This window comes from Melopsittacus undulatus, chromosome 11 (genome assembly GCF_012275295.1).
Source record: "Melopsittacus undulatus isolate bMelUnd1 chromosome 11, bMelUnd1.mat.Z, whole genome shotgun sequence".
Classification (NCBI taxonomy): domain Eukaryota; kingdom Metazoa; phylum Chordata; class Aves; order Psittaciformes; family Psittaculidae; genus Melopsittacus; species Melopsittacus undulatus.
This window is the reverse complement of record NC_047537.1, coordinates 18,190,932-18,211,391: the sequence shown is the minus strand read 5'-3', so window position 1 is coordinate 18,211,391 and position 20,460 is coordinate 18,190,932. Positions and strand designations below refer to the sequence as shown.

The window sequence follows — 20,460 nt, the reverse complement described above, 5'->3', positions numbered from 1 at the left end:
CAGTTAATTTCCACACGCTTTAAGTATTTGTTCTTGTAATCATTACATGACTCCATATTCCCCCAGTAATTGAAAGTCGCCCAATATGACACTAAATGGGTGATGTTCCTGTGTCCTGCCAGCTTAGCTCTATTAATTCCTGGATCGTTGCTGTCGCTGAGCTGGCTTTAGTAAAATCACTGCCAGATGCTGCTGTTCCCTGTGATCCAGGTGAGTCCCAAGCAGTCTTGGACCCCTCTATCCATAGCCCCCTTGGCATGCTGCAGGTATCAGTGAGGGCATCTGCAAGGTGAGGCTCATGTCTGTGGTGTGAAAGGTGGCGCAGGCAGAGCCTGTGGGAAAGGTAAGAGCCTTCCTCCCTGGTGCTCTCCTTCCTCACAGGTAGCACAACCCATTCCATCCTGGCACACGTGGTGAGATGATTCTTGTCAGCTCCTGTAGACATCTCCAGCCCAGTCCTGGATGCTTTCAGGATTAGCATGGGGGATGAGCACAGAACAGGGTTCAGTGAGGATCCCTCAGTCTGGGGTCCCCACCAGAGTCAGGGGAGGGCATGCATGGGGAAAATCATGCTTGGACAGTCAAGATAAGGTGCCTTTCTCTTTAAGGCAGAGCAGAGAGGTGGCTGTGTACCTCGAGCAGGGTCCATCCATGTGTTCCCACCTTGCCCAAGGGGCTCTGGTCTCATTGGGAGAGACCTGCAGCTGGAGCAGCAAAAGCCCTGCACCATCTCCAGGCATCTTTCCCTGCTGCTTTCTGCTCTGCCTTGGATCTTTGAGTAGAAACCCCCATCTTGAGAGTCAAATGTCAGCACAGACATTGTAATGAGCAAGAATCCTCTGGTAAACTGCTCTGTGCAAATGTTGCATTTGTGAATGTATTAGCTTCAAAACATCTGCTTTTCTCCATCTGTATTGGCCTTCCCAAAGTCACTGCTTTCACCAGTTAATAGCAAGAAATATCAGATGAGCAAGCAAATATGTTTAGGGCTTGTATTACGGAGACAACGCACAAATAGAAAGAGATTCATCTTTTCATAATGACACTTTTATAAAAGGCAATAAAAACACAGTGCCTTGTAAAGGGATAAACAGGCTGAATCTGAGCTGCTGCTGAGGGGTTGGGGACAAGAGACAAAGTGAAGGGAACCAAATTAATGCATAAAAAAGTAAAGGAAAACTCAACCTCCAGCTATATTATATGGCAAATGATCTGCCAGTGGGGAAAGATACATCTTAATAGCAGTTTTTGAAATGAGACGAATACTGTATATGGTGCATTATAAGTCACAGCGTGATCTGAATTTTAATCAACACGGGGAAATATAAATCTGAAAATAATAAAGAAGAAATCAATATTGATGGTTAGAAGTAAAAGGACTGTATTTGCTGTAGTAAATGGTTTTAAGGTCCCAGGGAAAAAATTGTTCCAGAAAACCCATAGTAATTTACCATAGTTTCAACGGCTGGCACAGCCCCAGTGCATTTTGATGGCGTTTATATTGTCACTATGGAAAAATTTAAAAAGCAACAAGGAAAAAAGGAGGCAAAATCAAGCCCATTGCTGCTCCCTGGGTGGTGGTAGCACTGGAAGTGCTTTCCACTGGGTTGGCAGAGGCCATGCTGACATCTGAGGTCAGATGGAGACACACGGTGGGATATTCCCCTCCTGGTTAGCTATCACTGAGCAGAACATGCCACTTCCCTTGTCCTGCTCCGTGTCTCCAGTTACTAAGAACAAGGCATCACATTCTGATGAGCTGCAGAAAACCTTTTCACATTTGAGGTTTTGTTTAAGTGTCTTATTTTCTTGCCCTCTGCCCAGGTGACAAATGAGTGTAATGGCAGGGGATGTAACTTCTGCTTCGCTTTCTTGTCATCCCTTTAATACATTAAATGAAATCTGCTGCTCAAGTGATGGCCTTGTTGTCCAGCAGATAAAAACACTGAGGTGGCTGACTTGGTGCTGCCCATATTAGTGCTAACACTGAGGCCCATCAGTGCTCCCAGTGTGGGAGCAGGGCTCTTCATGCATGAAATTTTCAGCCTGGAGAAGAGAAGGCTGCATGAAGACCTTAGAACAGCTTCCAGTATCTGCAGGGGGCCTACAGGGATGCTGGGGAGGGACTTTTCATTAGGGATTGTACTGACAGGATGAGGGGTAATGGATTCAAACTTGAACAGGGAAAGTTTATATTGGATATAAGGAGGAAGTTCTCTACTGTGAGGGTGGTGAGGCACTGGAATGGGTTGCCCAGGGAAGCTGTGAATGCTCTATCCCTGGTGGTGTTCAAGACCAGGTTGGGTGAAGCCTTGGGTGATATGGTTTAGTGTGAGGTGTCCCTGCCCATGGCAGGGGGGTTGGAACTGGATGATCTTAAGGTCCTTTCCAACCCTAACTATTCTATGATTCATAATCCTTGCCTGAAGTCCTGGGGATTTAGAGAATCATAAAATTTCAGCCTGGTTTGCGTCGGAAGGGACCTTAAAGCTCATCCGGTTCCAAACCCCTGCCATGGGCAGGGACACCTTCCAGTAGAGCTGTGTCCTGGGTTCAGCAGTAGCAGTCATTTTTTCTCCTTCTTGGTAGCGGTGCAGTGAAGTGTTTTGACTTTCGGGCTGGGAATGGTTGCTGATAGCAAGTGTGTTTTGAGTTACTGCTTGGGTGTTTGGTTTGTCCAAGGCCTTTTCTGAGCTCATGCTCTGCCAGGGAGGGGGGGAGCTGGGAGGAAGGAGAGACAGGACACCTGACCCAGGCTAGCCAAAGAGGTATTCCATACCATAGCACGCCATGCCCAGGATGTAACCGGGAGAGACCCGGAAGGGCTGGAGCTCTGGGGGGATGGAGGAGGTATCGGTCGGTGCTCGGTCGGGCAGGGTGGGGTGAGTTATGGGTCAGTGGCTGGTGAGGTGTTGTATTCTCTTTGCTTGTTATTGGCTTTATCCCTATTATTTGTGGTAGTAGTAGCAGCAGTGATTTATGTTATACCTTAGTTATTAAACCGTTCTTATCTCAACCCGTGGGGGCTACATTCTTTGGATTCTCCTTCCTAACTCTCCAGGAGTCAGGGGAGCAAGGGGGGGAGTGAGTGAATGAGCTGTGTGGAGTTGGTTTAAACCACGACAAGCTACTTGCTCCAAACCCTGTCCAGCCTGGCCTTGAGCACTGCCAGGAATGGGGCAGCCACAACTAGTGCATCCAAGTTAGAAAACTGGTGTGACAAGTAAGGGTGATGAGCAGGCAGCTGGTGGGAGATTTGAGCCTGGCTGCTTATTTTGGAGAGATGTTTCCCACTGGTTTTGGACCTTCTTACTGTGTGCCAAGAACCACGGTGGGCATTTTTTGTGTCACTTTGCAGTAACCCTCTGCAATTCAAGCAGAGCCTTGCAGAGCCCATGCGATGTGGCTGGCTTGTCTGGGAGAACTGGAAGAGCTGTCTGTGATTATCAGACAGGCATTTTACATCAAAGGGCTCTGAGAGGAAATCTGTGTTTGGAGGCAGCTGTGGCTTACAGGAGCTGGGCAAACTGGCCAAAATGCTGGGTCAGATCCATCACCTGGTGCAAACCTGGCTGTAGCTGGAGTTTTGACAGGGCTTGAGCTGGCTGTGAGCTTGGAAGAAGGCTGCTTATTTAGGATAATGATCCTGATTTGAGTGTGTTCATGGGTGCCCAGTGCCCTGCTCTGCCTGAGCTGAGGTCTGGAGATCATCAGAGAACAGATGGGGACCCAGGCTGCTGTTGACTTTTGAGATTGACCTCATTACTTGGCTGTCAGGGAGCAGGTTTGAACCCAAGTGAGAATTAGGGTAGCTTCTGGAAGGAGAATTGGACTGTGGGCTAATCAGGGTGCTCTGAAATACAGGAGCAGGGCTGCTGTGGATATCCTCTCTCCTTGCCCTGAAAGATGGAGAAACCTGAGGATCATCACCAAGCCAACATCCCTCTTCCGTTGTTCGAGCAGGAAGTTGGGCTCACTGGCTCCAAATTTACTGCATCCTTGTGACATTTGTTCCTGAGCTGCCCATCCCAGCCATACCCTGGTTACTGAGTGCCTGTGCATCACCTGCATGGTGTCATGGCTCTTGCTGGTGCAAAAGGCTTGCAGGAATGGGAGTTGTGAGCTGACTGAGCAGTGCAGCCCTTAGACCAGGAGCATTAGATCTTCTCAGAGCCGTGTTGTCAAGCAGAGCTTGTCACAGGTCATTTTTGTGCCTGTATTTTTCCATGGCCTCATGAGCAGCCTCCCCACTGCAGCAGTTACAGTGGCTGGCAGGATACCTGGGGTTTATTCTCGGCAAAGGTTGAAAGTTACTCGGGGGCAATGATGTCCTCTGCATTTAGTTATTATTTCTTAAAAGCCAAAGATCTGTGGCTCTCTGTGGAGGTATGCGGGCTGAATATTGATGGCCATAAATCACACCAGGAGGAAAAATGTGGGCTGCTTGCTGCTGGCGAACGGACTTTAAATCAACAACCGAAGCAGTATCGGTTCATAAACCATGGGGTTTTTTAGCCTTGAGGACAGAGGGACTTTAAATCCCAGCCTTCAGGTTCACTGATCTGCTGGAGAGCAAACGTAAAACTTCAAGGGGATGGACCTGACATCAGCACATATATTTTGTGCCTGGAGTACTCCAGGTAGCCCTTTCGGATTTGCTCACTGGGTCTGACATTTCCTTGTATTATAATGATCCCAGCAGCAGCAGGAGGAAAAACTTATGACCCAGATGCTACAGAAGGGAAATTATTTACTGCTATAACAGCACTCGTTGGGCCGTGGTGGTTGTTTGTGATGGAAATGGCAGACAAGATGCTGGAGGTGGAGAGCCTGCTCCTTATCGGGGCACTGCTGCTGATGGATTGAGTTCTCTTGCCCTTTTGTATATTACACCAGGTTTTAGTTGACACCCGGCTTCTTTCCAGTGCTCAGTGTGTTATGTAGATGAGTTTAATGGTGCTGTTTACCAAGGCTGGTATTGATTGCAGGGTTGAATTCAATAGATGGCATATGCAGCGATTCAGACTGGGGGAATCTGATCTCAAGCCTTAGTGAAAGATGCCTGTGGGCTTTGTGCTGGGGCAGCAACACCCGGCTCATGAAGTGCTGGTGATGCTTATCCTGGCACTCTGCCCCTTGCCAGGAGACCTGGGAATGCTCTTGCCTAAACCTTTGGTGGATGGGCTGATGCCATCCATGTGTCCTGGGTGTTTTCCATCTCTCTGCAGTCTGCTCCAGGCACCCAAGCTTCCTCAGCCCTCCTCCATTTTTGCCTTCCTTTCTCTGTGTTATTTTGTCCCTCCCCTGTTTTTCCCAGCACGGCTTCCACAGCAGAGGATTTTCAAACCCAGCACATCCGAAATAAGGAGAACAATTTTTTCCAGCCTATTTAACATTTCCCCATGTCAGACACGCAGATGTACCCGTGTTTATCAGCACACCGTGAAAAAAAAGGCAGAACATTGACTTGCACAGGTTTTAAATCAAACCTTTTGGAAGGCAGTGAGCTCTTTGGCCAGTATGCACTGGACCAGGCATTCCCATATTGCATCCTGGAGCCATGTTCAACCTGTTGGCAGCTCCCAGGGGCAGCAAGTTTGCTATAAGCATCCCTGGGTGTCACCAGTGGGAGACATCAAGTTTTTCAGGGTTGGTTTGGTTTTGTTTTCCCAGGTTCCAGCCAGCAGCTGGCCTGATGGAGAGGATCCAAGCTATAGCTCAGAACGTCTCAGACATCGCAATAAAAGTAGATCAGATTCTCCGGAACAGCCTCCTGAATGGGAAAGGTGAGTGTCCCTGGGGGGTCCCTGTCCTCCAAGCCTCCTGTGTGTTATGCAGTTGCAAAAGGGAGATCTAGCTAAGCCTACCATGAAAAGTTTGGCAGCAGCACAGGGATGTGGATACTGATCTGAGGTTACTCAACTCATCCCAGTCTGCAGGACTAAGGAGGGCACCTGAAGCCCCTTTGCAGAGCACCTAGAGCTGTTTGTGTCCAGCTCTGTGTGATGCAGCACATGGGCACACCATCTTCTTGAGGGAGGGGAGGTGCAGAGTGTGGTCTGAGCTTCCTCAGAGGCTTCCAGGACTCTCACCTTGCTGTTAGAGCCAGGAAGGCTAGAAAAGCTGGAGGCTGCACAGGGAACCCCTCTCCGTGGTCTCTGACAGCAGTAGTCTTCTCCTATGGGAGGTGCCTCGATTGGGCAAGAGGACTTCAGAGCAGGGAAGATCACCCTGCAGAGGGAAAAGACCTGGGGCACTGCTGCCTGCAAGGGGCAGGAATGGTGACAAAGCTGAATTGCTGTCAGAAGGAAATGCTACCTGATTAAATGCAGGGTTAAAGATGAGGAGCAGGGCCAGAAGAAACACCTGGGTAGAAAAATGTGGTGGTTTGGATCCAAAGCCGAGGGGCTGGGATCCAGCACCAGGAGAGATGTTCCCATCCCACTCTGACAGTGCTGGCAGAACACCTGGGGTCTCCAGATGTTTCTCTGCATGGCTGCATGGTTCCCAGGGTTTGGGCTGTGATCCCAAGTAGAAGATGATTCCTTTGCCTCTTCTACCGCATGCTTTTTCAGTTACAGGCAAAGGCTTATAGGAAGGGTGGTGTCTTTTGTTAATCCAACCAGAGGAAGGAAAGACTATTGCCTTTTTAGCCTTTCTGTGCCTTATTCCAGGGCTGACCCTAGGGCTGAGTGTTCTCTCAACAGCTCAGCAGGACCATTTTTATTGCAAGTTTAGAGTGTGAAGGCTGCCAAGTGCTTCCTTAGATACTGCAGCCTGTTTAAGGATGATTAACAAGAGCATGGAGAGCTGAGACCTGGGGTCTAGACCTGGCTGGGAGGAGCAGGGAGGTGTTATAGAGAGACCTGCTGAGGTTTAGGAAAGGGGAATGCGCTGTTGGCATTGAAGTAGGGCTGGTGGGGGGATGTGTGGAGTCCTCTGTGTCCTCCCTGACTGTGGGGAAGATGCTTCATATCTTGGTGTCCTGCTCCATCCAGTGGGATGGGGCTATTTGCCTGCCCAGCTGTGATGCCTGTGAATGTGCTCTGGGGCAGGCAGCTCCATCCTCTCCCATCCCATCCCAGCATCTGTAGTGGTTTTGCTGGCACATCCCCACATCCAAACTGTCTTTCTGCAGTGGCGGAAGGCAGGAGGGACCAGTGTGAGGTGCCCAGGGACCCCAAGTACCCTGACTGCGCTGGGAAAGTGGAGGTGAGTTGGGATCCCCTGTCTGGGAGAGGGTCTCGGGCTGGGGTGAAAGCTGCTGGGAAGGGCAGAAAGAAACAGTCACAGGGGTTAAACTGGGAAGGTCGGTGGGGAGGAGGATGCTATTGGGAAGAAAACTGCTTTAAAACAGGAAAGGTGCAGACCATTGCAGAGCAGAGCCAAAAATGTGGACAGCAAAGCATGGCTGTGCTGCAAGGAAAAAACACAGCCTCCTCTAGGAGCCTTTGCTGTATGAGTGTGACTGTTTCCCATCGATCATAAGGCATATACCTTTAGTTCTAGTGCACAAAGCACTGAAATCACAGTACCCGGGGTGTGCAGGCAGCAGCAGAATCAGCCCTGTGACACCACCTCTGCCTGCAGCAGCTCTCCTTGCGTGTAGGTTCTGTGTTTAATGACAGAAGCACAGTGAGGAGAAAGCACTGTCACATCATTGTTAAATATCTGGAGCCTTAGCTAGTGTCTGGGGAATAATCCGAGCATCAAACAGAAGAGCATCTTGTTGAGGTGGCCAGGAGCTCCATCTCAAACAGGATGTCCTGCCTGACCCAGCTGCTCTTTACACCTGAATGCAGCCTGGCATTTTGCCTGGAGCACGATTGCTTTGTCAGAGAGCATATTTATATGAACTAATTAAAAACACCTCACTCTTCTCTCCCCTTCCCAGTCTCCTGCTTCAAGCTCAGGCTGAGTCTTCCTGAAAAGATGTGTATTAAAACGACACGGTGTGTGTGTGTGTGTATGTGTGTGTGTTTGTGTGTGTATGTGTGCGCTTTCCTCTTCCCCTGGTGCTGGACATCCTTTCCTTCCCCAGTTTGAGTAAATTCTGGAGGTAATTTGATTATGGAGGGCTGAATTCGATCTCCTGTCCAGGTGATTGCTGTGTTTTACATATTGGGCGCAGCGACCTGTCTCCTGAGTAGATTTGTTTTTGTAGTTGAATTAGGAAGTGGCTGGCAAGAGCTGTTGTGGGGGATGATAAATCACTGCTCTGGTCACTGGTTATTCTTCTTCATGTGCAATCATCCTTGGGGAACAGGGGTGGATCTGTCTTTTGCCCTGCTATGCCCAGGGTGATGAGATCAGCAGCTCTGCTAACTCCCCAGTGAAGCTATCGAGGAGAAAACCCTGTGGTGTATTATTTCCAAGGGATTAATGGCTGTGTCCCATGAGGAGGCTCGTGCTGGTGCCAGAACCAGTGCTAGAAACCTCAGCAAAACCTCCTGTCTGTCCCTCTGCCCCATGTGCCCTGGAGGCATTGGATGGGCAGACATCAGCATCACTGGTGCTGGGTGTGCGCTGGTTTGCAGCCCTTTCCCACCCTCTGCCCTTCATTTCTAGCCCCCAGCTAGGGAAAGGTGATGGAGAATAGAGGTTGCCCATAGCAGGACTGCAGGAGGATGAGCCCCACATGTTTCTTTGCCCCTCGCAGTGGATGAGGGCCAGGTGGACCTCTGACCCCTGCTATGCGTTTTTTGGCGTGGATGGCACCGAGTGCTCATTCCTCATCTACCTCAGCGAAGTCGAGTGGTTCTGCCCTCCCCTGCCCTGGCGAAACCGGACGGAGGCTCCTCCTTCACCCCCACCGCAGCCCCGTGTGCAGGTAAGGTGGGGACAGCCTGGTCCTGCTGCTCCCTGGGGCTGAGGGAGATGCTGGCTTCAGGGATGCTGGACATAAGTGTTCCCAGAGCCAGCAGCGCCAGCAGGGCTGTGATGGCTCATGTGGGGTTTCATAGAATCCCAGCCTGGTTTGTGTTCGAAGGGACCTTAAAGCTCCTCCAGCTCCAACCCCTGCCACAGGCAGGGACACCTTCCACTGGAGCAGCTGCTCCAAGCCCCTGTGTCCAACCTGGCCTTGAACACTGCCAGGGATGGGGCAGCCACAGCTTCTCTGGGCACCCTGTGCCAGCGCCTCAGCACCCTTGTCATGAAAGATTCCTTCCTTATCTCTAACCTGAACCTCCCCTCTGTCAGTTTAAAACTGTAACCCCTTGTCCTGTCACAACAGGCCCTACTAAAAAGTCTGTCCCCAGCTTTCTTATAAGCTTTCTTTAGGCACTGGAGCTACCCTGTGTCCTCCTGTACCAAGAAATGTGGGATGTCATGAGATAATCTGGGATGTCATGAGATGCTCTGGGTCCCCTGGGATGGTGCGTTAAGTGGAAGAGCTCCGGTGGCACCAGGGGATGCTGTCTATCCATGACACCTCAGCTGCGATGGGCAACCCTCCACCAGCCCCTGTGGCATCAGGGGCTCCTCTCGCAGCTCCTTTCCCTACACTCAAATGCAGAGCATGCTCCTTCCCTAGGCAGCATTCCGGAGGGACCTGGCTCACCTCCTGGAGCTCATCGGCACGGGCAAGGAGTCCCTCAGCTTCATGAAGAAGCGGATCCGGCACCTGGCCCAGCAGTGGCTGCGGGGGGCTCGGCGCCTGGAGCAGAAGCTGAAGGGCCGGCAAAGGGACCAGAAACAGGTATGAGCAGACTGCAAGGCTGGGGGTTGTGTGGGGGAGATGGAAAAGTTGAGCCTTTGGGGACACAGAGACTGGAGGCAGCTGGGATGGGAGCGAGCTGGGAGGAAAAGTCCTTTACGGAAGCACATGGGTCTGCAGGGTTGGCCTGTGGCTCATCGGCACGAATGCGCACGCATTTGGGGTGTTACAGGACTGGTGGTGCTGAACGATAGGATGCATTTTGGAGGTGGGTCCTGATGGTGGGAGTCATCACCCATTGGCAGGGGGCAGGGTGTCTGATACCTCTGTCAGGGTGCCAAGGTTGTTGGCCCTCCCATTTGTGTTTTGTGATGCCTTGCCCAGGAGATCCAGCTCTGGTCCATGGGATAGACTATGATGTACATTGGGAATGTGATCCTGGTCCCACGATCCAGACTGCCAGCTGGTGGGAGCTGGTGAACTCTGACTGTTGGGTCTTTGCTAGTTGGACATAGATCACTTGTTTTACACCCAACTGATTTCCCTCATTAATTTCAGTGAGCAAAAGCAGCTGGAAGAACCATAACTCATTTTAGGCTGGAAACCCCAAATTGTCCCTGTTCCCCAGCACCACTTTTCCCAGTGCTGACCCCTCTCTTTGTGTCTCCAGATCCTGATTCACATCGGTTTCCTGACGGAGGAGTCAGGGGATGTTTTCAGTCCACGGGTGCTGAAGGGGGGTCCTCTGGGCGAGATGGTGCAGTGGGCTGACATCCTGGCTGCCCTCTTCCTCCTGGGACACAGCCTGAGGGTCACAGTCTCCCTGAAGGAGCTGCAGAGGTGGGTGCTGCGGTGCTATGGGTCCATGGTCCCTTCCAAGAGGGTCTGCTCCTACATGTGGGGGTTACATTGAGGTCTTCCATGACAGCACAAGGTCTGCAAAGGCTTGGGGGGGCTTTCCCCCTACCTGCATTCTGGGCAGCACTGGTGCTGTTCCAGTGCAAGTGTTGGGTGGGGGCAGACCACCAGCATCACAGCTGGGACCCCTTCTTCATCCCAGGGAAGTGGGAAGGACAGGTGCAAAACCAGGCTTTGCAGCAGAGTTTGGCATGGGGTGCATGTGGAGATGTCTGGGGCAGGGTCCTGGTGCTGGATCTGAGTAGTGTTAGCCAGCATGCGCATCACCCGTGTCCCCTGATGCCTGCCTAGAGGTGGGTATGGGAAAGGCTCCATTTTACCCCCATACCCCAAGGATGCTCTCTGTGGGGCTGGTGACCATGCAGCTGCAGGATGCAAGTGTCCTGCATGTCACTGGCTATTCCCACCATGCATGGCTGTGCTCAGCAGCTGTGGCTTCACCAGCGTCGTTTGAGCAGTGCTGTGCTCCCTTCCTTCCTTCCTTCCCTCCCTCCCTCCCTTCCTGTTCTGCCGCAAGGAAGCTGAGGTGGCTGCCAGAAATAACCAGCATCCCTTGCTGGGGGTGGCAGCCACCAAGGGGTCCCTCCTCAGGAGGTGCTGGTGAGGACCTGGGGACCCTGTGGGGAACTGGCTGCTGCTGAGGGCACTGCCCGAGGAGAGATGGGGTTTTTGTGCCATGGGATGTGGGGTGGTGCAGGGTGAGGGTCTGCAAACAGCTCCACTGCACACACAACAACTGAGACAGCACAGAGACAGCTACAGGTGTCTGGACAGCACCTTGTCTCCGGGAGGGACCAATACCAGATGGAACCTGTGAGACGGAGAAGATAACACTGTGCTGCATTCCCATCCTATTCCTACGGGGCTGACGCTGCTGCCTCCTGTAACCTCACAAAGTTTTCTCACCTTCTGTGAGACATCTGGAGTGCATGGCAAGTGCCAGGGAAAACGCACGTTAGGATGGGTTATAAATCGAGAAAAGCCTGAAGCTGCCTCTGGGATCAGGCAGGTTTGGGGTGATGCTAAGCCAGCATCGGCCACGTCCTGAGCTGTGCTGAAAAGGGAGTGAAAACCCCAATGATCCTGGAACAAAACCAGCAAAACCCCCAGCCCAGCCCCTGCAGTGTTCAGAATTAATGAACAGAATTAGCTCCCAACTGATTAACTCAAAAACATAATCCTAGTCCTAATGCAAAAGGCAGCAGCTTCTCAAAGAGGCGGGCATGCATCACAGTGATCAACATGTGGCGTGCTGAGCTAAACTGACGGGCTAAATAATACCCGTGTGCTCCAGGATGAAAGAAGCTAATGGTTGGGAGGGGTGTGTTGTTGTGGTGTGGTGTTCTTGTTTGTGGTTGTTAATGAAGAGCCTCACGGTGGTAGTTTAGTGAGGGGAAGGAGCTGCAACCAGTGGGTTGCAGCATCCCTCTGGAGTGGCTCTGGGGAGCTCTGCGTTGCTACTCGTAGTATTCGGCCTTTCTCAGAAACACAGGGGCTTTGACATTGGTTGGCAGTGATGAGACCTCCTCTTCTGACATGGGTTTGAATGTGTCCCCTGGGATGCCTGGGAGCAGCAGCTCCATCTCCTCCCCTCATCGCTGCAATGGGGGATGAGCGAGCCAGGCTGGCGCTGCACATCTTGCACTTCTCTCTGTCCCAGTAACAGAAACCATCCCCACCTCCCTGAGCACATCCTGTGCCTGGCTTTGATGGCATTTAAATGCTGGACACACATCATGAGCTCACATCCACGTTGATAGGGCTGGGGCAAGCAGAGGCAGGACCTGAGGCTCTTTGCAGACCGAGCCCAGTGTTCCCTGGGACCATCCTGCAGCCCTTCAGTGGGTTAATGGGGGGTGCTGGAGGGGGAGCAGGGGGGGCTGTGTGTCCGCAGGGGAGGCAGCAATCCTGCTGGGTGCTCAGGGATCTCTCAGCAGGGTCCCTGCACTCAGGCTGGTGCAGCATTAGTGGTGGCTCTAAGCAGTGCTGAGATAAGCTGTCACCCAACCACGAGCGTGTGGGAGGCTTAGCAGAACACGTGTAATTTATCCTGAGCTGTGCTAATAGTTAATCTTGGGCTCTTTGTTAAAGCCTGGAGGGGACTTCACCTGCAGCTGCAGCTTTGGGCAGGGGTTGGTATGCAGAGAACCAGAGGATGTGTGAGGGACTGTAGCTGAGCTGCAGGGAGAAGCGGAGCTAAAGCCGTGTCGCCGTGGAAGGATCAGCCCAAATACTCTATTTCCTACCACTCTTGCCCCTGTGCAACCTCCTGAAGCAGCAGAGCTTTGCTAAAGTTGTCCTCTCCCATCCCTGGTGTCTCTTGCTGAGCTTGCAGCAGTGTCTGGGGGGGGGGGGGGTTGGGGCTATTTTACTTCAGCAATGTGTAATTCTCAGTCCACTTTGGCACCCCATGCTCCTTTCATGGCTCGGAGCCATAGCTGCTTTTGCCCAGCACGGCCTTCACAAAGCAAACACTGGTGCCCATAAATTATTCAGCACAGAATAACCTCCCTCCTGGTTTGTTCTTTGTCTCTTCACATTTCTGAGCTGATTTTTCTATGCATATTGATCATTGGCAAGGGATCACTGGCGGCTTCGCCTGCATAAGCTTCAGCCAGTAGTTATCTGAGAGCTGTTCATTATTAGCATCTATATTGATTGCAATGCAGCAGTGCCTGGAGGCACTGGTCAGGATTGGGTCAAAATGCTGGGGATCAGGGAGATACGGAGGAAAAATAAGTCCCTGGCCCAAAATATCTGGTGATGGAGGGCTGGGGATGAAAACAGGTTGGGAGCATGGCTGTGGTGTGCTGAGCATCTCTCCCTCCTGATGGGCTCCAACAGGGAAAGCAGCAGATACCAAGCAGTGAAGAGCAGGGGGGTTCAATGGGTCTTCCCCTGTTTGGGGGGGATCAGTGTTAACCCAGAACAAAGCCAAGCATCTCTGGGATCTGCAGGCTTGCTCTATGGCTTGGCTAAGCACTGTCCAAAAGCCCCTGTGAGGTCTGAGATGGAATCCACTGAGCTCAGCCCTGGTTTTCCAGTGTAGACCTCAGAGACCTGCTTCTATGTCCTACCAGAGGTTAATTTCTCTCCTAGTGGAGCTAAGTGCAGATTTTTGTCCTCTTGTATTTCCTGGTGATTTTTTTAACTGCTTCTGATGCATCTTGAGAAAGAAGGGGTGAAACATGGAGTTATCTGGTGGCTGGTGCATGTGCAGCTCCCCGGGAGGAAAGCAAAGCATCAGCCTGGTGCAAGGACTCTTCTTCCACCCAGGACTGGTGCTGGGGGGGTAGAGGCAGTGGAAGGAACCAGCAGCATTTTGAACTCTGTTTTGAAGCAGCCAGGGGAAAAAACATCCCACATCTGAAGGCAAACACTGCAGCCTTGCTGAAGACCCCCTGTGCTGCTTTGGTAGCCAAAATGTGTTTACAGGGAAGTGGGAAGGTGTGTGTATGTGTGTGTGTGCTGCTTGGTAAAGGAGGAGTGGGAAGTGCCTGAAAGACCTGAGCTGGGTTGTTAATGAGGCAACTGATGATTAGATGTTGGACAATTGCAAGCAGCACTTCAGAGCCGTGGCAAAAGCCTCAACAAGCCAAACCTCTTCCTCTGGAGCAGCCATGCCCCATGGGGAGGGATGTACTTGCCCTTTCCCCCTAGGAGAAGGGGTGCTGCTGGGACCTTCAGCTCCTACCCCTGTCCTTAAGTCATGGGAATGGTCATGGTGGCATCTGCAGCTGCTTTTGTGGGGCTGAGGCATGGGGAGTCAGGATGCAGTACTGTGAGCTGCTGGAGCCACTGGGAGTATTGATTTCAGCAATGCTGAGAGGTGTTTTTTGCAATGGTCCCCTTGAAATTAACTGCTCATAAGGCAGGACAGAAAGTCGAAGGAAACAGGATTTGATGCCTCGTGGGGTCAGAGCTTTACAAAGTGTTCTCGGAGCTTAATTGCTCTGGTGCCGAGCTCTGGACTCCTAATAATGGGCCTGGCAGGGCACTTGATTTCCAGCACGTGCTTGTATCCCGTGCTGGCAGCCCTTTCCCTGCCGAGCAGTAGCTATGGCCAGCGTGTGGTGTGGGCAAGGGGCCACCTTCTGCATGCCAGGGCCAGCACCGTGGTGGGACAAAGCTGAGCACCTGCTGCCACCACTCTCATCACAGACACCTTCCCGCAGTCCCCGGGGTGTATCCAGGCTGCACAAAGGGCTGATCAGATGGGATCACCGTGTCCGGACAAAGGGATTCCTAATTATTTCCTGGCAGGTAGAATCCATCTTTCTTCTTGCCTCTGTTCACGGGCAGTGCCCAGGCTCCCGGCTTCACCTTCCCTTGCCAGTTGGCAAATACAGTCCTGCCGTTGTGTGGGGAGCCAGGAATTCCCTGTGGAAGCAGCCAGAAGTGACCTGCTGTGTGTGGTCCTGATGGAGTTGTGTGGTGTGGCTGTGGGATTTATCAGCGCTGTGATGGTGGGGAGGAAACCTCAGTCTTTCATCTTTAATCAGATGTTCCTATTACTGGAGAGGGAGTGTTGCTGTAAGCTGTTATGGCTGCTGGGTTCTTTTTCTGGACAGGCTTTGATGTTCATGCTGGGACAAGGTTATGTATAGGATGTTGTGAGCTCTAGAAAGGCTGGATGTTTGGTTACAGGTCTCAGTGGGAACTGAAGATGGGGCCCCTGATGGTAGATACTCAACCACTGCAAACCCTTACAAAGACAGAGATCACAGAATCCCAGACTGGTTTGGGTTGGAAGGGACCTTAAAGCTCATCCAGCTCCAACCCCTGCCACAGGCAGGGACACCTTCCACTGGAGCAGCTGCTCCAAGCCCCTGTGTCCAACCTGGCCTTGAACACTGCCAGGGATGGGGCAGCCACAGCTTCTCTGGGCACCCTGTGCCAGCGCCTCAGCACCCTCACAGGGAAGAGCTTCTGCCCAAGAGCTCATCTCAGTCTCCCCTCTTCTGGCAGGTTAAAGCCATTCCCCTTGGCCTGTCCCTACAGGCCCTTGTCCCAGGCCCCTCTCTGGCTTTCTTGTCAGCCCCTTTAGGCACTGGAGATGATGAAGACTAAACCAAGAGGCTGCACACACCACTGTGTATCTGGACTTTATTGGATTCTGTAGTTTAACTGGGGCACATTGCCAGCAGACAGATCTTACTTAGGGTTTGGCTGGCGGCAGGGATGTTAGTGGGCATTTATTTCCCTTTCCAGGAAAGTTTCTTCATTATTTGCTGAATTTCTGACCTGGAAGAGCTGTTTGCTCTGGTACCCTCCTGTGCATCTTCAGGGGCTGACTCTGCCCAGCCATGAGGGCATCTCTCATCAGAGCATCACGGATCCCATCCTCCTCCCCTCTTCACCAGGGTACCACTGCCTGCAGAGTTGCAGCCATGTAGCTCTGCAATGAAAAGCCAGGTGCATCAAAAGGAGACTGCAAAAGCTGCTCCGTTTAGTTCCAGCAGCTTCCCAGCACCTCTGTTGGGGTAGCTTAGAGTTTTGCTGGCAGCAGGTACTGGAGGAATAGGGATGAGCCCTCCTTCTGTGGTGAGGAGGGGCTCAGAGGGATTTCTTCCACCTTTGAGGGCTTCATTTTGCAGGAGAGCAGAGTGCATAAATGAGCTGGAGTTACCAGGCTGTTAAACTGTGCTCCTTCATGAAATATGTTTATTTTGCAGCTGGGTGACAAGTTGTTCACTGGCTTCTTTGCTATTGCTGAAACCTCTGCTTTGTCACACAAAGGCTATCATAACCTTAGAAATTGCTGAGTACTTTCCATAGATGAGAGAAGGTTATGCCTGGAGTGTGGGGAGGCTTGATCTGGGATGGCAAGGTCAAGGAGGATGGAGGTTTCAACACACCCAGAGATGCTTCAGCTGGGAGCTCCTGGATCAAACCGAGCCTCAAGCAGGACTCTTGACTCCCCATTTCTGGAGGCTTTCAGTCTCCTTATGTATGCTACGCATCCAGCAGTCGGCACTCCACATGTCTTATCTTTGCAGCCCAGACAAAGTGCCTTTCCATAGAACTCCCTGCAGATGGGATCTCCTGGCAGAGCCCTGCCTGGACCTACTGCTGCTCAGATGAGCAACAAACCCTCAGCATTAGCTGTCTTCTGAGGGTGCACTGCAAAGGTTTCCAGCAAGGGTTGTGTCCTGCAGTGACAGGAAGACAGGGCTTTGTTGGACCTCAGATATAAATGCATTGATTGTTGAACTTCACCACCTGGATGGGTAGGGCTGTGTCACACAGGATCGATGACAGGCCAGGAAAACAGTCCAGATGTGCATTACAAAAGTAAAACCAATGCAGGTGGCTTAAAATTGCTTGGAAAACCTCACTTTTGAGGTCTTCATGTGCCTTGTAGCAGGAGGAAGGTCTGGGAGCAGAGGCTGGGCAGTGGGAGTTCATCTCCTGGGCTCTGGTTTGCACTTTAAATTGACTGTGATGGGCTTGTTGCAGACACCTGAGAGCTTCTTGGGCTCCTTTCATCCCCTGGTTAATGGCCCTGTGCTTGCTGGGCTCTTGTAGACAGGGAGAAGGCAAGGGAGCAGAAAGGACAGAGCCCTTCTGCAGTCAGCCTTGCTGATGACAGCAGATGCGGGCAGAGAAGATGCAATTAAATATAATATAGGCTATTGGCTCAGCCTGCCAGCAGATGCCCACGAGATCCATTTAGTGCTGGACTTTTGAGCCCCAGGAGTGATAACATGGAAGGAAACGTTGGGTTAATTTGAAAATGGGTCAACGGGATGTAAAGATAACCCTGCAGTCATCTGATTTCAGAGAGCCTGCACCGCGCTGGGGAGGGGAATGCGTCCCCTGGTTGATTAAAGTACCTATAAGGGGAAAATAGCAGGACAAGAAGCTGCTGTAGATTTATTCTGGAGTAGGCACAGCTGGTGGAGGCAGCTGGTGCAGAGGCGAGCACGGCGCCTGCATCCGCTTGGATTGAAGCTGCTTCGGATGCTGCCTCCCAAAGAGGAATGAGGGTTGAGGCAATGCATTAACCCGGGATGCTGGGATGGGACTCTGGAGGTGCTGAGCTGGTGGCCATCCTTGGCTGGTCTGAGAAGGGAGGTTCCTCCAGGAGCTGGGATCAAGCAGTTTTCACCCCCAAATCTCTTGGCTGCACTGGCTGAGGAGGAGGCATTTGAGCTCATCAATTTTGTTTGCGTAATTTCAAGCGCCATTAATAGTACATGGCACAAGGAAAAATCAGGGAAATTGCACTCCAACCATGAGTGAAATTGGGTTTAGTAGAAAATTAGTTGACTTAACTGGCAAATGATGAAAGCTTGAATAAAGAATGTTTAAATAAGGAGGAATGATAAAAAAGTCGTCCCCCCCAGCCTTGGAGGTGCAGCCTGGATTTGCATGAACAGAATATTAAAGTGGTTATAAAGTGGTTAGGAAGGATAATGGGCTAAATGAGAGAGATGCTCTGCTTTAAAGATCTACTTTTAGATCTAGTCCAGGGAGTATAGATGGACATGGCAAGTCCTGAGCACCCAGAGAAGGAACATGTGGCAGATCCCAGTGACGAGGAGGAGCCAGGCCTGCTTTACCTAACCATTGGAAAGGCTTTTTGGAGGCTTCACTATGAGATACACTGATTGTCACCCACAGCCCCTTGCCAAGCTTGGTTGGGGCTTTCCAAAGTTACAGGTGATTTTGTAATGCAGCAGCCTGGGTGATGGGTACCAGCTAGAGGATGAGGTATGCTGCAAGAGATGTGTTACAGTTGGAGGGTTTGGCTGATGAGTGAAAACAGTATGTATGTGAGCAAATGTGATGGTTAATATTGCATCCATATAAAATCCTGCCTTAAAAATTCCCCTTTAGCCTCCCTGGGAGGGGTGGCTCTCCTTATTGCCCTAGTTATTGCACTGAGGTGAGAGCCTTTCATTCCTGTCACCTTCCCAATGAGCCATGTCATCTAATTTGGGCATAAAAGCGATAAAACTGGAGCATGTTTGCCCTGCAGCTGACCTGGGCAGGTTCCCTGAGCTCATATCCCTTGTGATAAGAGCAATGAAGCAGTTGCAAATGCAGCTCTTCACCTTCATTTGGAATCCGGTGTTTTCCTGGCTTTGCTGAGTGATGTGGTTCCACATTCAGTCACTCTCTGGAGTCATGGTCAGGGTTTTGGGATGATCCTTCATTGGTTTCACTTTGGGATGGGGCTGAAAGAAGGACCAGGGTGTCCAGTGCTCAAGGGCTTGCCAGCCATATCAGAAGAGGGAGGTATGGTCAGGAGCAGACTGAGAGCCCTTTATTGTATCTATAATGGCCAACCGATTTCAGTGACTACATATGATCCCTCTTGGTAATGTTGGTGAAGAGCAGGGAGCGATTGCAGAACAAATACTTGTGATAACTCTATCACTTGGCTGTTCCTCAGGTGGGAGAGCCATGGATTTCCTCTGCATCCACCATGGGATCAGTAGAGGAAATGCTTTTTGTGAGTCTGGGTAAGGGATGATGGCCTTGTGGAAGTGCTCCTCAGAGGATGGACCTTGGACTGCAGGTTCATTTGAGGTTCAGCTGAGCAACAGATAAAACCCACGGGCTGGTAGGAGGATTCTCAGGTTCAGAAAGGGAAATGCAGAGAAATTAGGAAAACCAGTTAAGAGAGGTCATGTAGAGGGAAAGCTCCAAAGCTTGGGAATGTAAAATCTGGCTGGACCTTCTATTCCTAAGGAAAACTAAAATACAAGGATGTCTGGGATAAATTCCCATCTCCACATAGGTGCCAGGAGTAAGTGAAGAGCCCAGAAGAAAACAAAGACAGACATCTTGGCAGACAGGAGCTGAGGGTGAGATTTCTCACTGTCTGAGCTCCGGCTTGCAAAGTAAAGCAGGCATTGCTCAGCCCTGTCAGAAGGACGTGGAACAAAACAGGGCAATGAAGTGGTGCGAGTGGGGCAGCTCAACATGTTGGATTTCCATGGGGATGTTGCTGTTGCTCTTTGGATGTGAGTGGGGCTATAAGGGTGAGGATGAGGAATTAGTCTTCAGGAAGCAGGGAAACCACAAGAACATTGAAGGCGAGGATGGATCATTTGTATTTCTGAGCAAACTGGCACTCAAATCCCAAGTATGAGTAGTGAGGATTTTTGGGCAAGCTGCTGAAGCTGGAAGGTGTCACAGGGGGGTTCTTTCTGAGAAGGAAGAAACATGGTCCAGGCAAGCAGATGGGCTGTCAGGCTGACATCAGTGGTGCACTTAGCGCAGCAGCTTTGGAGAGAAGGATTCATCAATTCACAGAGGTAATTGAAAACAGGAGACCTGCCACAGGTTTACCAGCCTTGTATCCTGCCAGATTAATCACACATCACCCTGGCAGCCAGGTAACTGATGAACTTGATAAAGAGATTGCAGTTGATCTTTCATAATGCATTTTAGCTGCTGGAGCAGGGAAGAGGGGCTGAGTATGGCTGTTGTAAGGAGCTGGCTGAAAACCCACTGAGACCCGGGGGCCGGCTGCTCCAGCTTTATGGAACTATTCATAAATGGGATAAAACATGAGAAATGTCAATGGAATGTGCACAGCATCCAAGGACAGGCAGTGCCCCCAGAGTCAGGGGGAAGCTGAGGTACTCTGGGATGTGGTGGGTACCTGTAAGGGCTGGAGTGAGGGGAACTGTGAATGGGATGTGCTGGCAGAGGTATGGGGATGGGAACATGGAGATCTTGGCTAAGCTGGGAGCCTTGCAGGCAGGGAGGAAAGGGAAGATGTGGCTTCACAAGTCTGTCACTGATGTGACTGCAGTGAAAGCAAACGAAATCTGGTGTCTGCGATGATAGAGGTCTAGGGGGATGTGTGTGTTGAACGAGAAGCTGGTGAGTCCTGGCTGGGAATGCTGTGCAAAAACCTCATCTTC

At 51.3% G+C, this 20,460-nt stretch overlaps 1 protein-coding gene across 1 annotated transcript in view; it reads left to right on the top strand.

Moving 5' to 3' along the window:
• MGAT5B (alpha-1,6-mannosylglycoprotein 6-beta-N-acetylglucosaminyltransferase B) overlaps positions 1-20,460 on the top strand; it is a 65,071-nt gene that overhangs the window by 27,720 nt on the left and 16,891 nt on the right. The window contains exons 4-8 of the mRNA XM_034067562.1: positions 5,674-5,786; positions 7,139-7,212; positions 8,660-8,830; positions 9,536-9,700; positions 10,329-10,498. Of these exons, the coding sequence (XP_033923453.1) occupies positions 5,674-5,786; positions 7,139-7,212; positions 8,660-8,830; positions 9,536-9,700; positions 10,329-10,498 (693 nt within the window). The remainder of the gene's footprint in view (positions 1-5,673; positions 5,787-7,138; positions 7,213-8,659; positions 8,831-9,535; positions 9,701-10,328; positions 10,499-20,460) is intronic.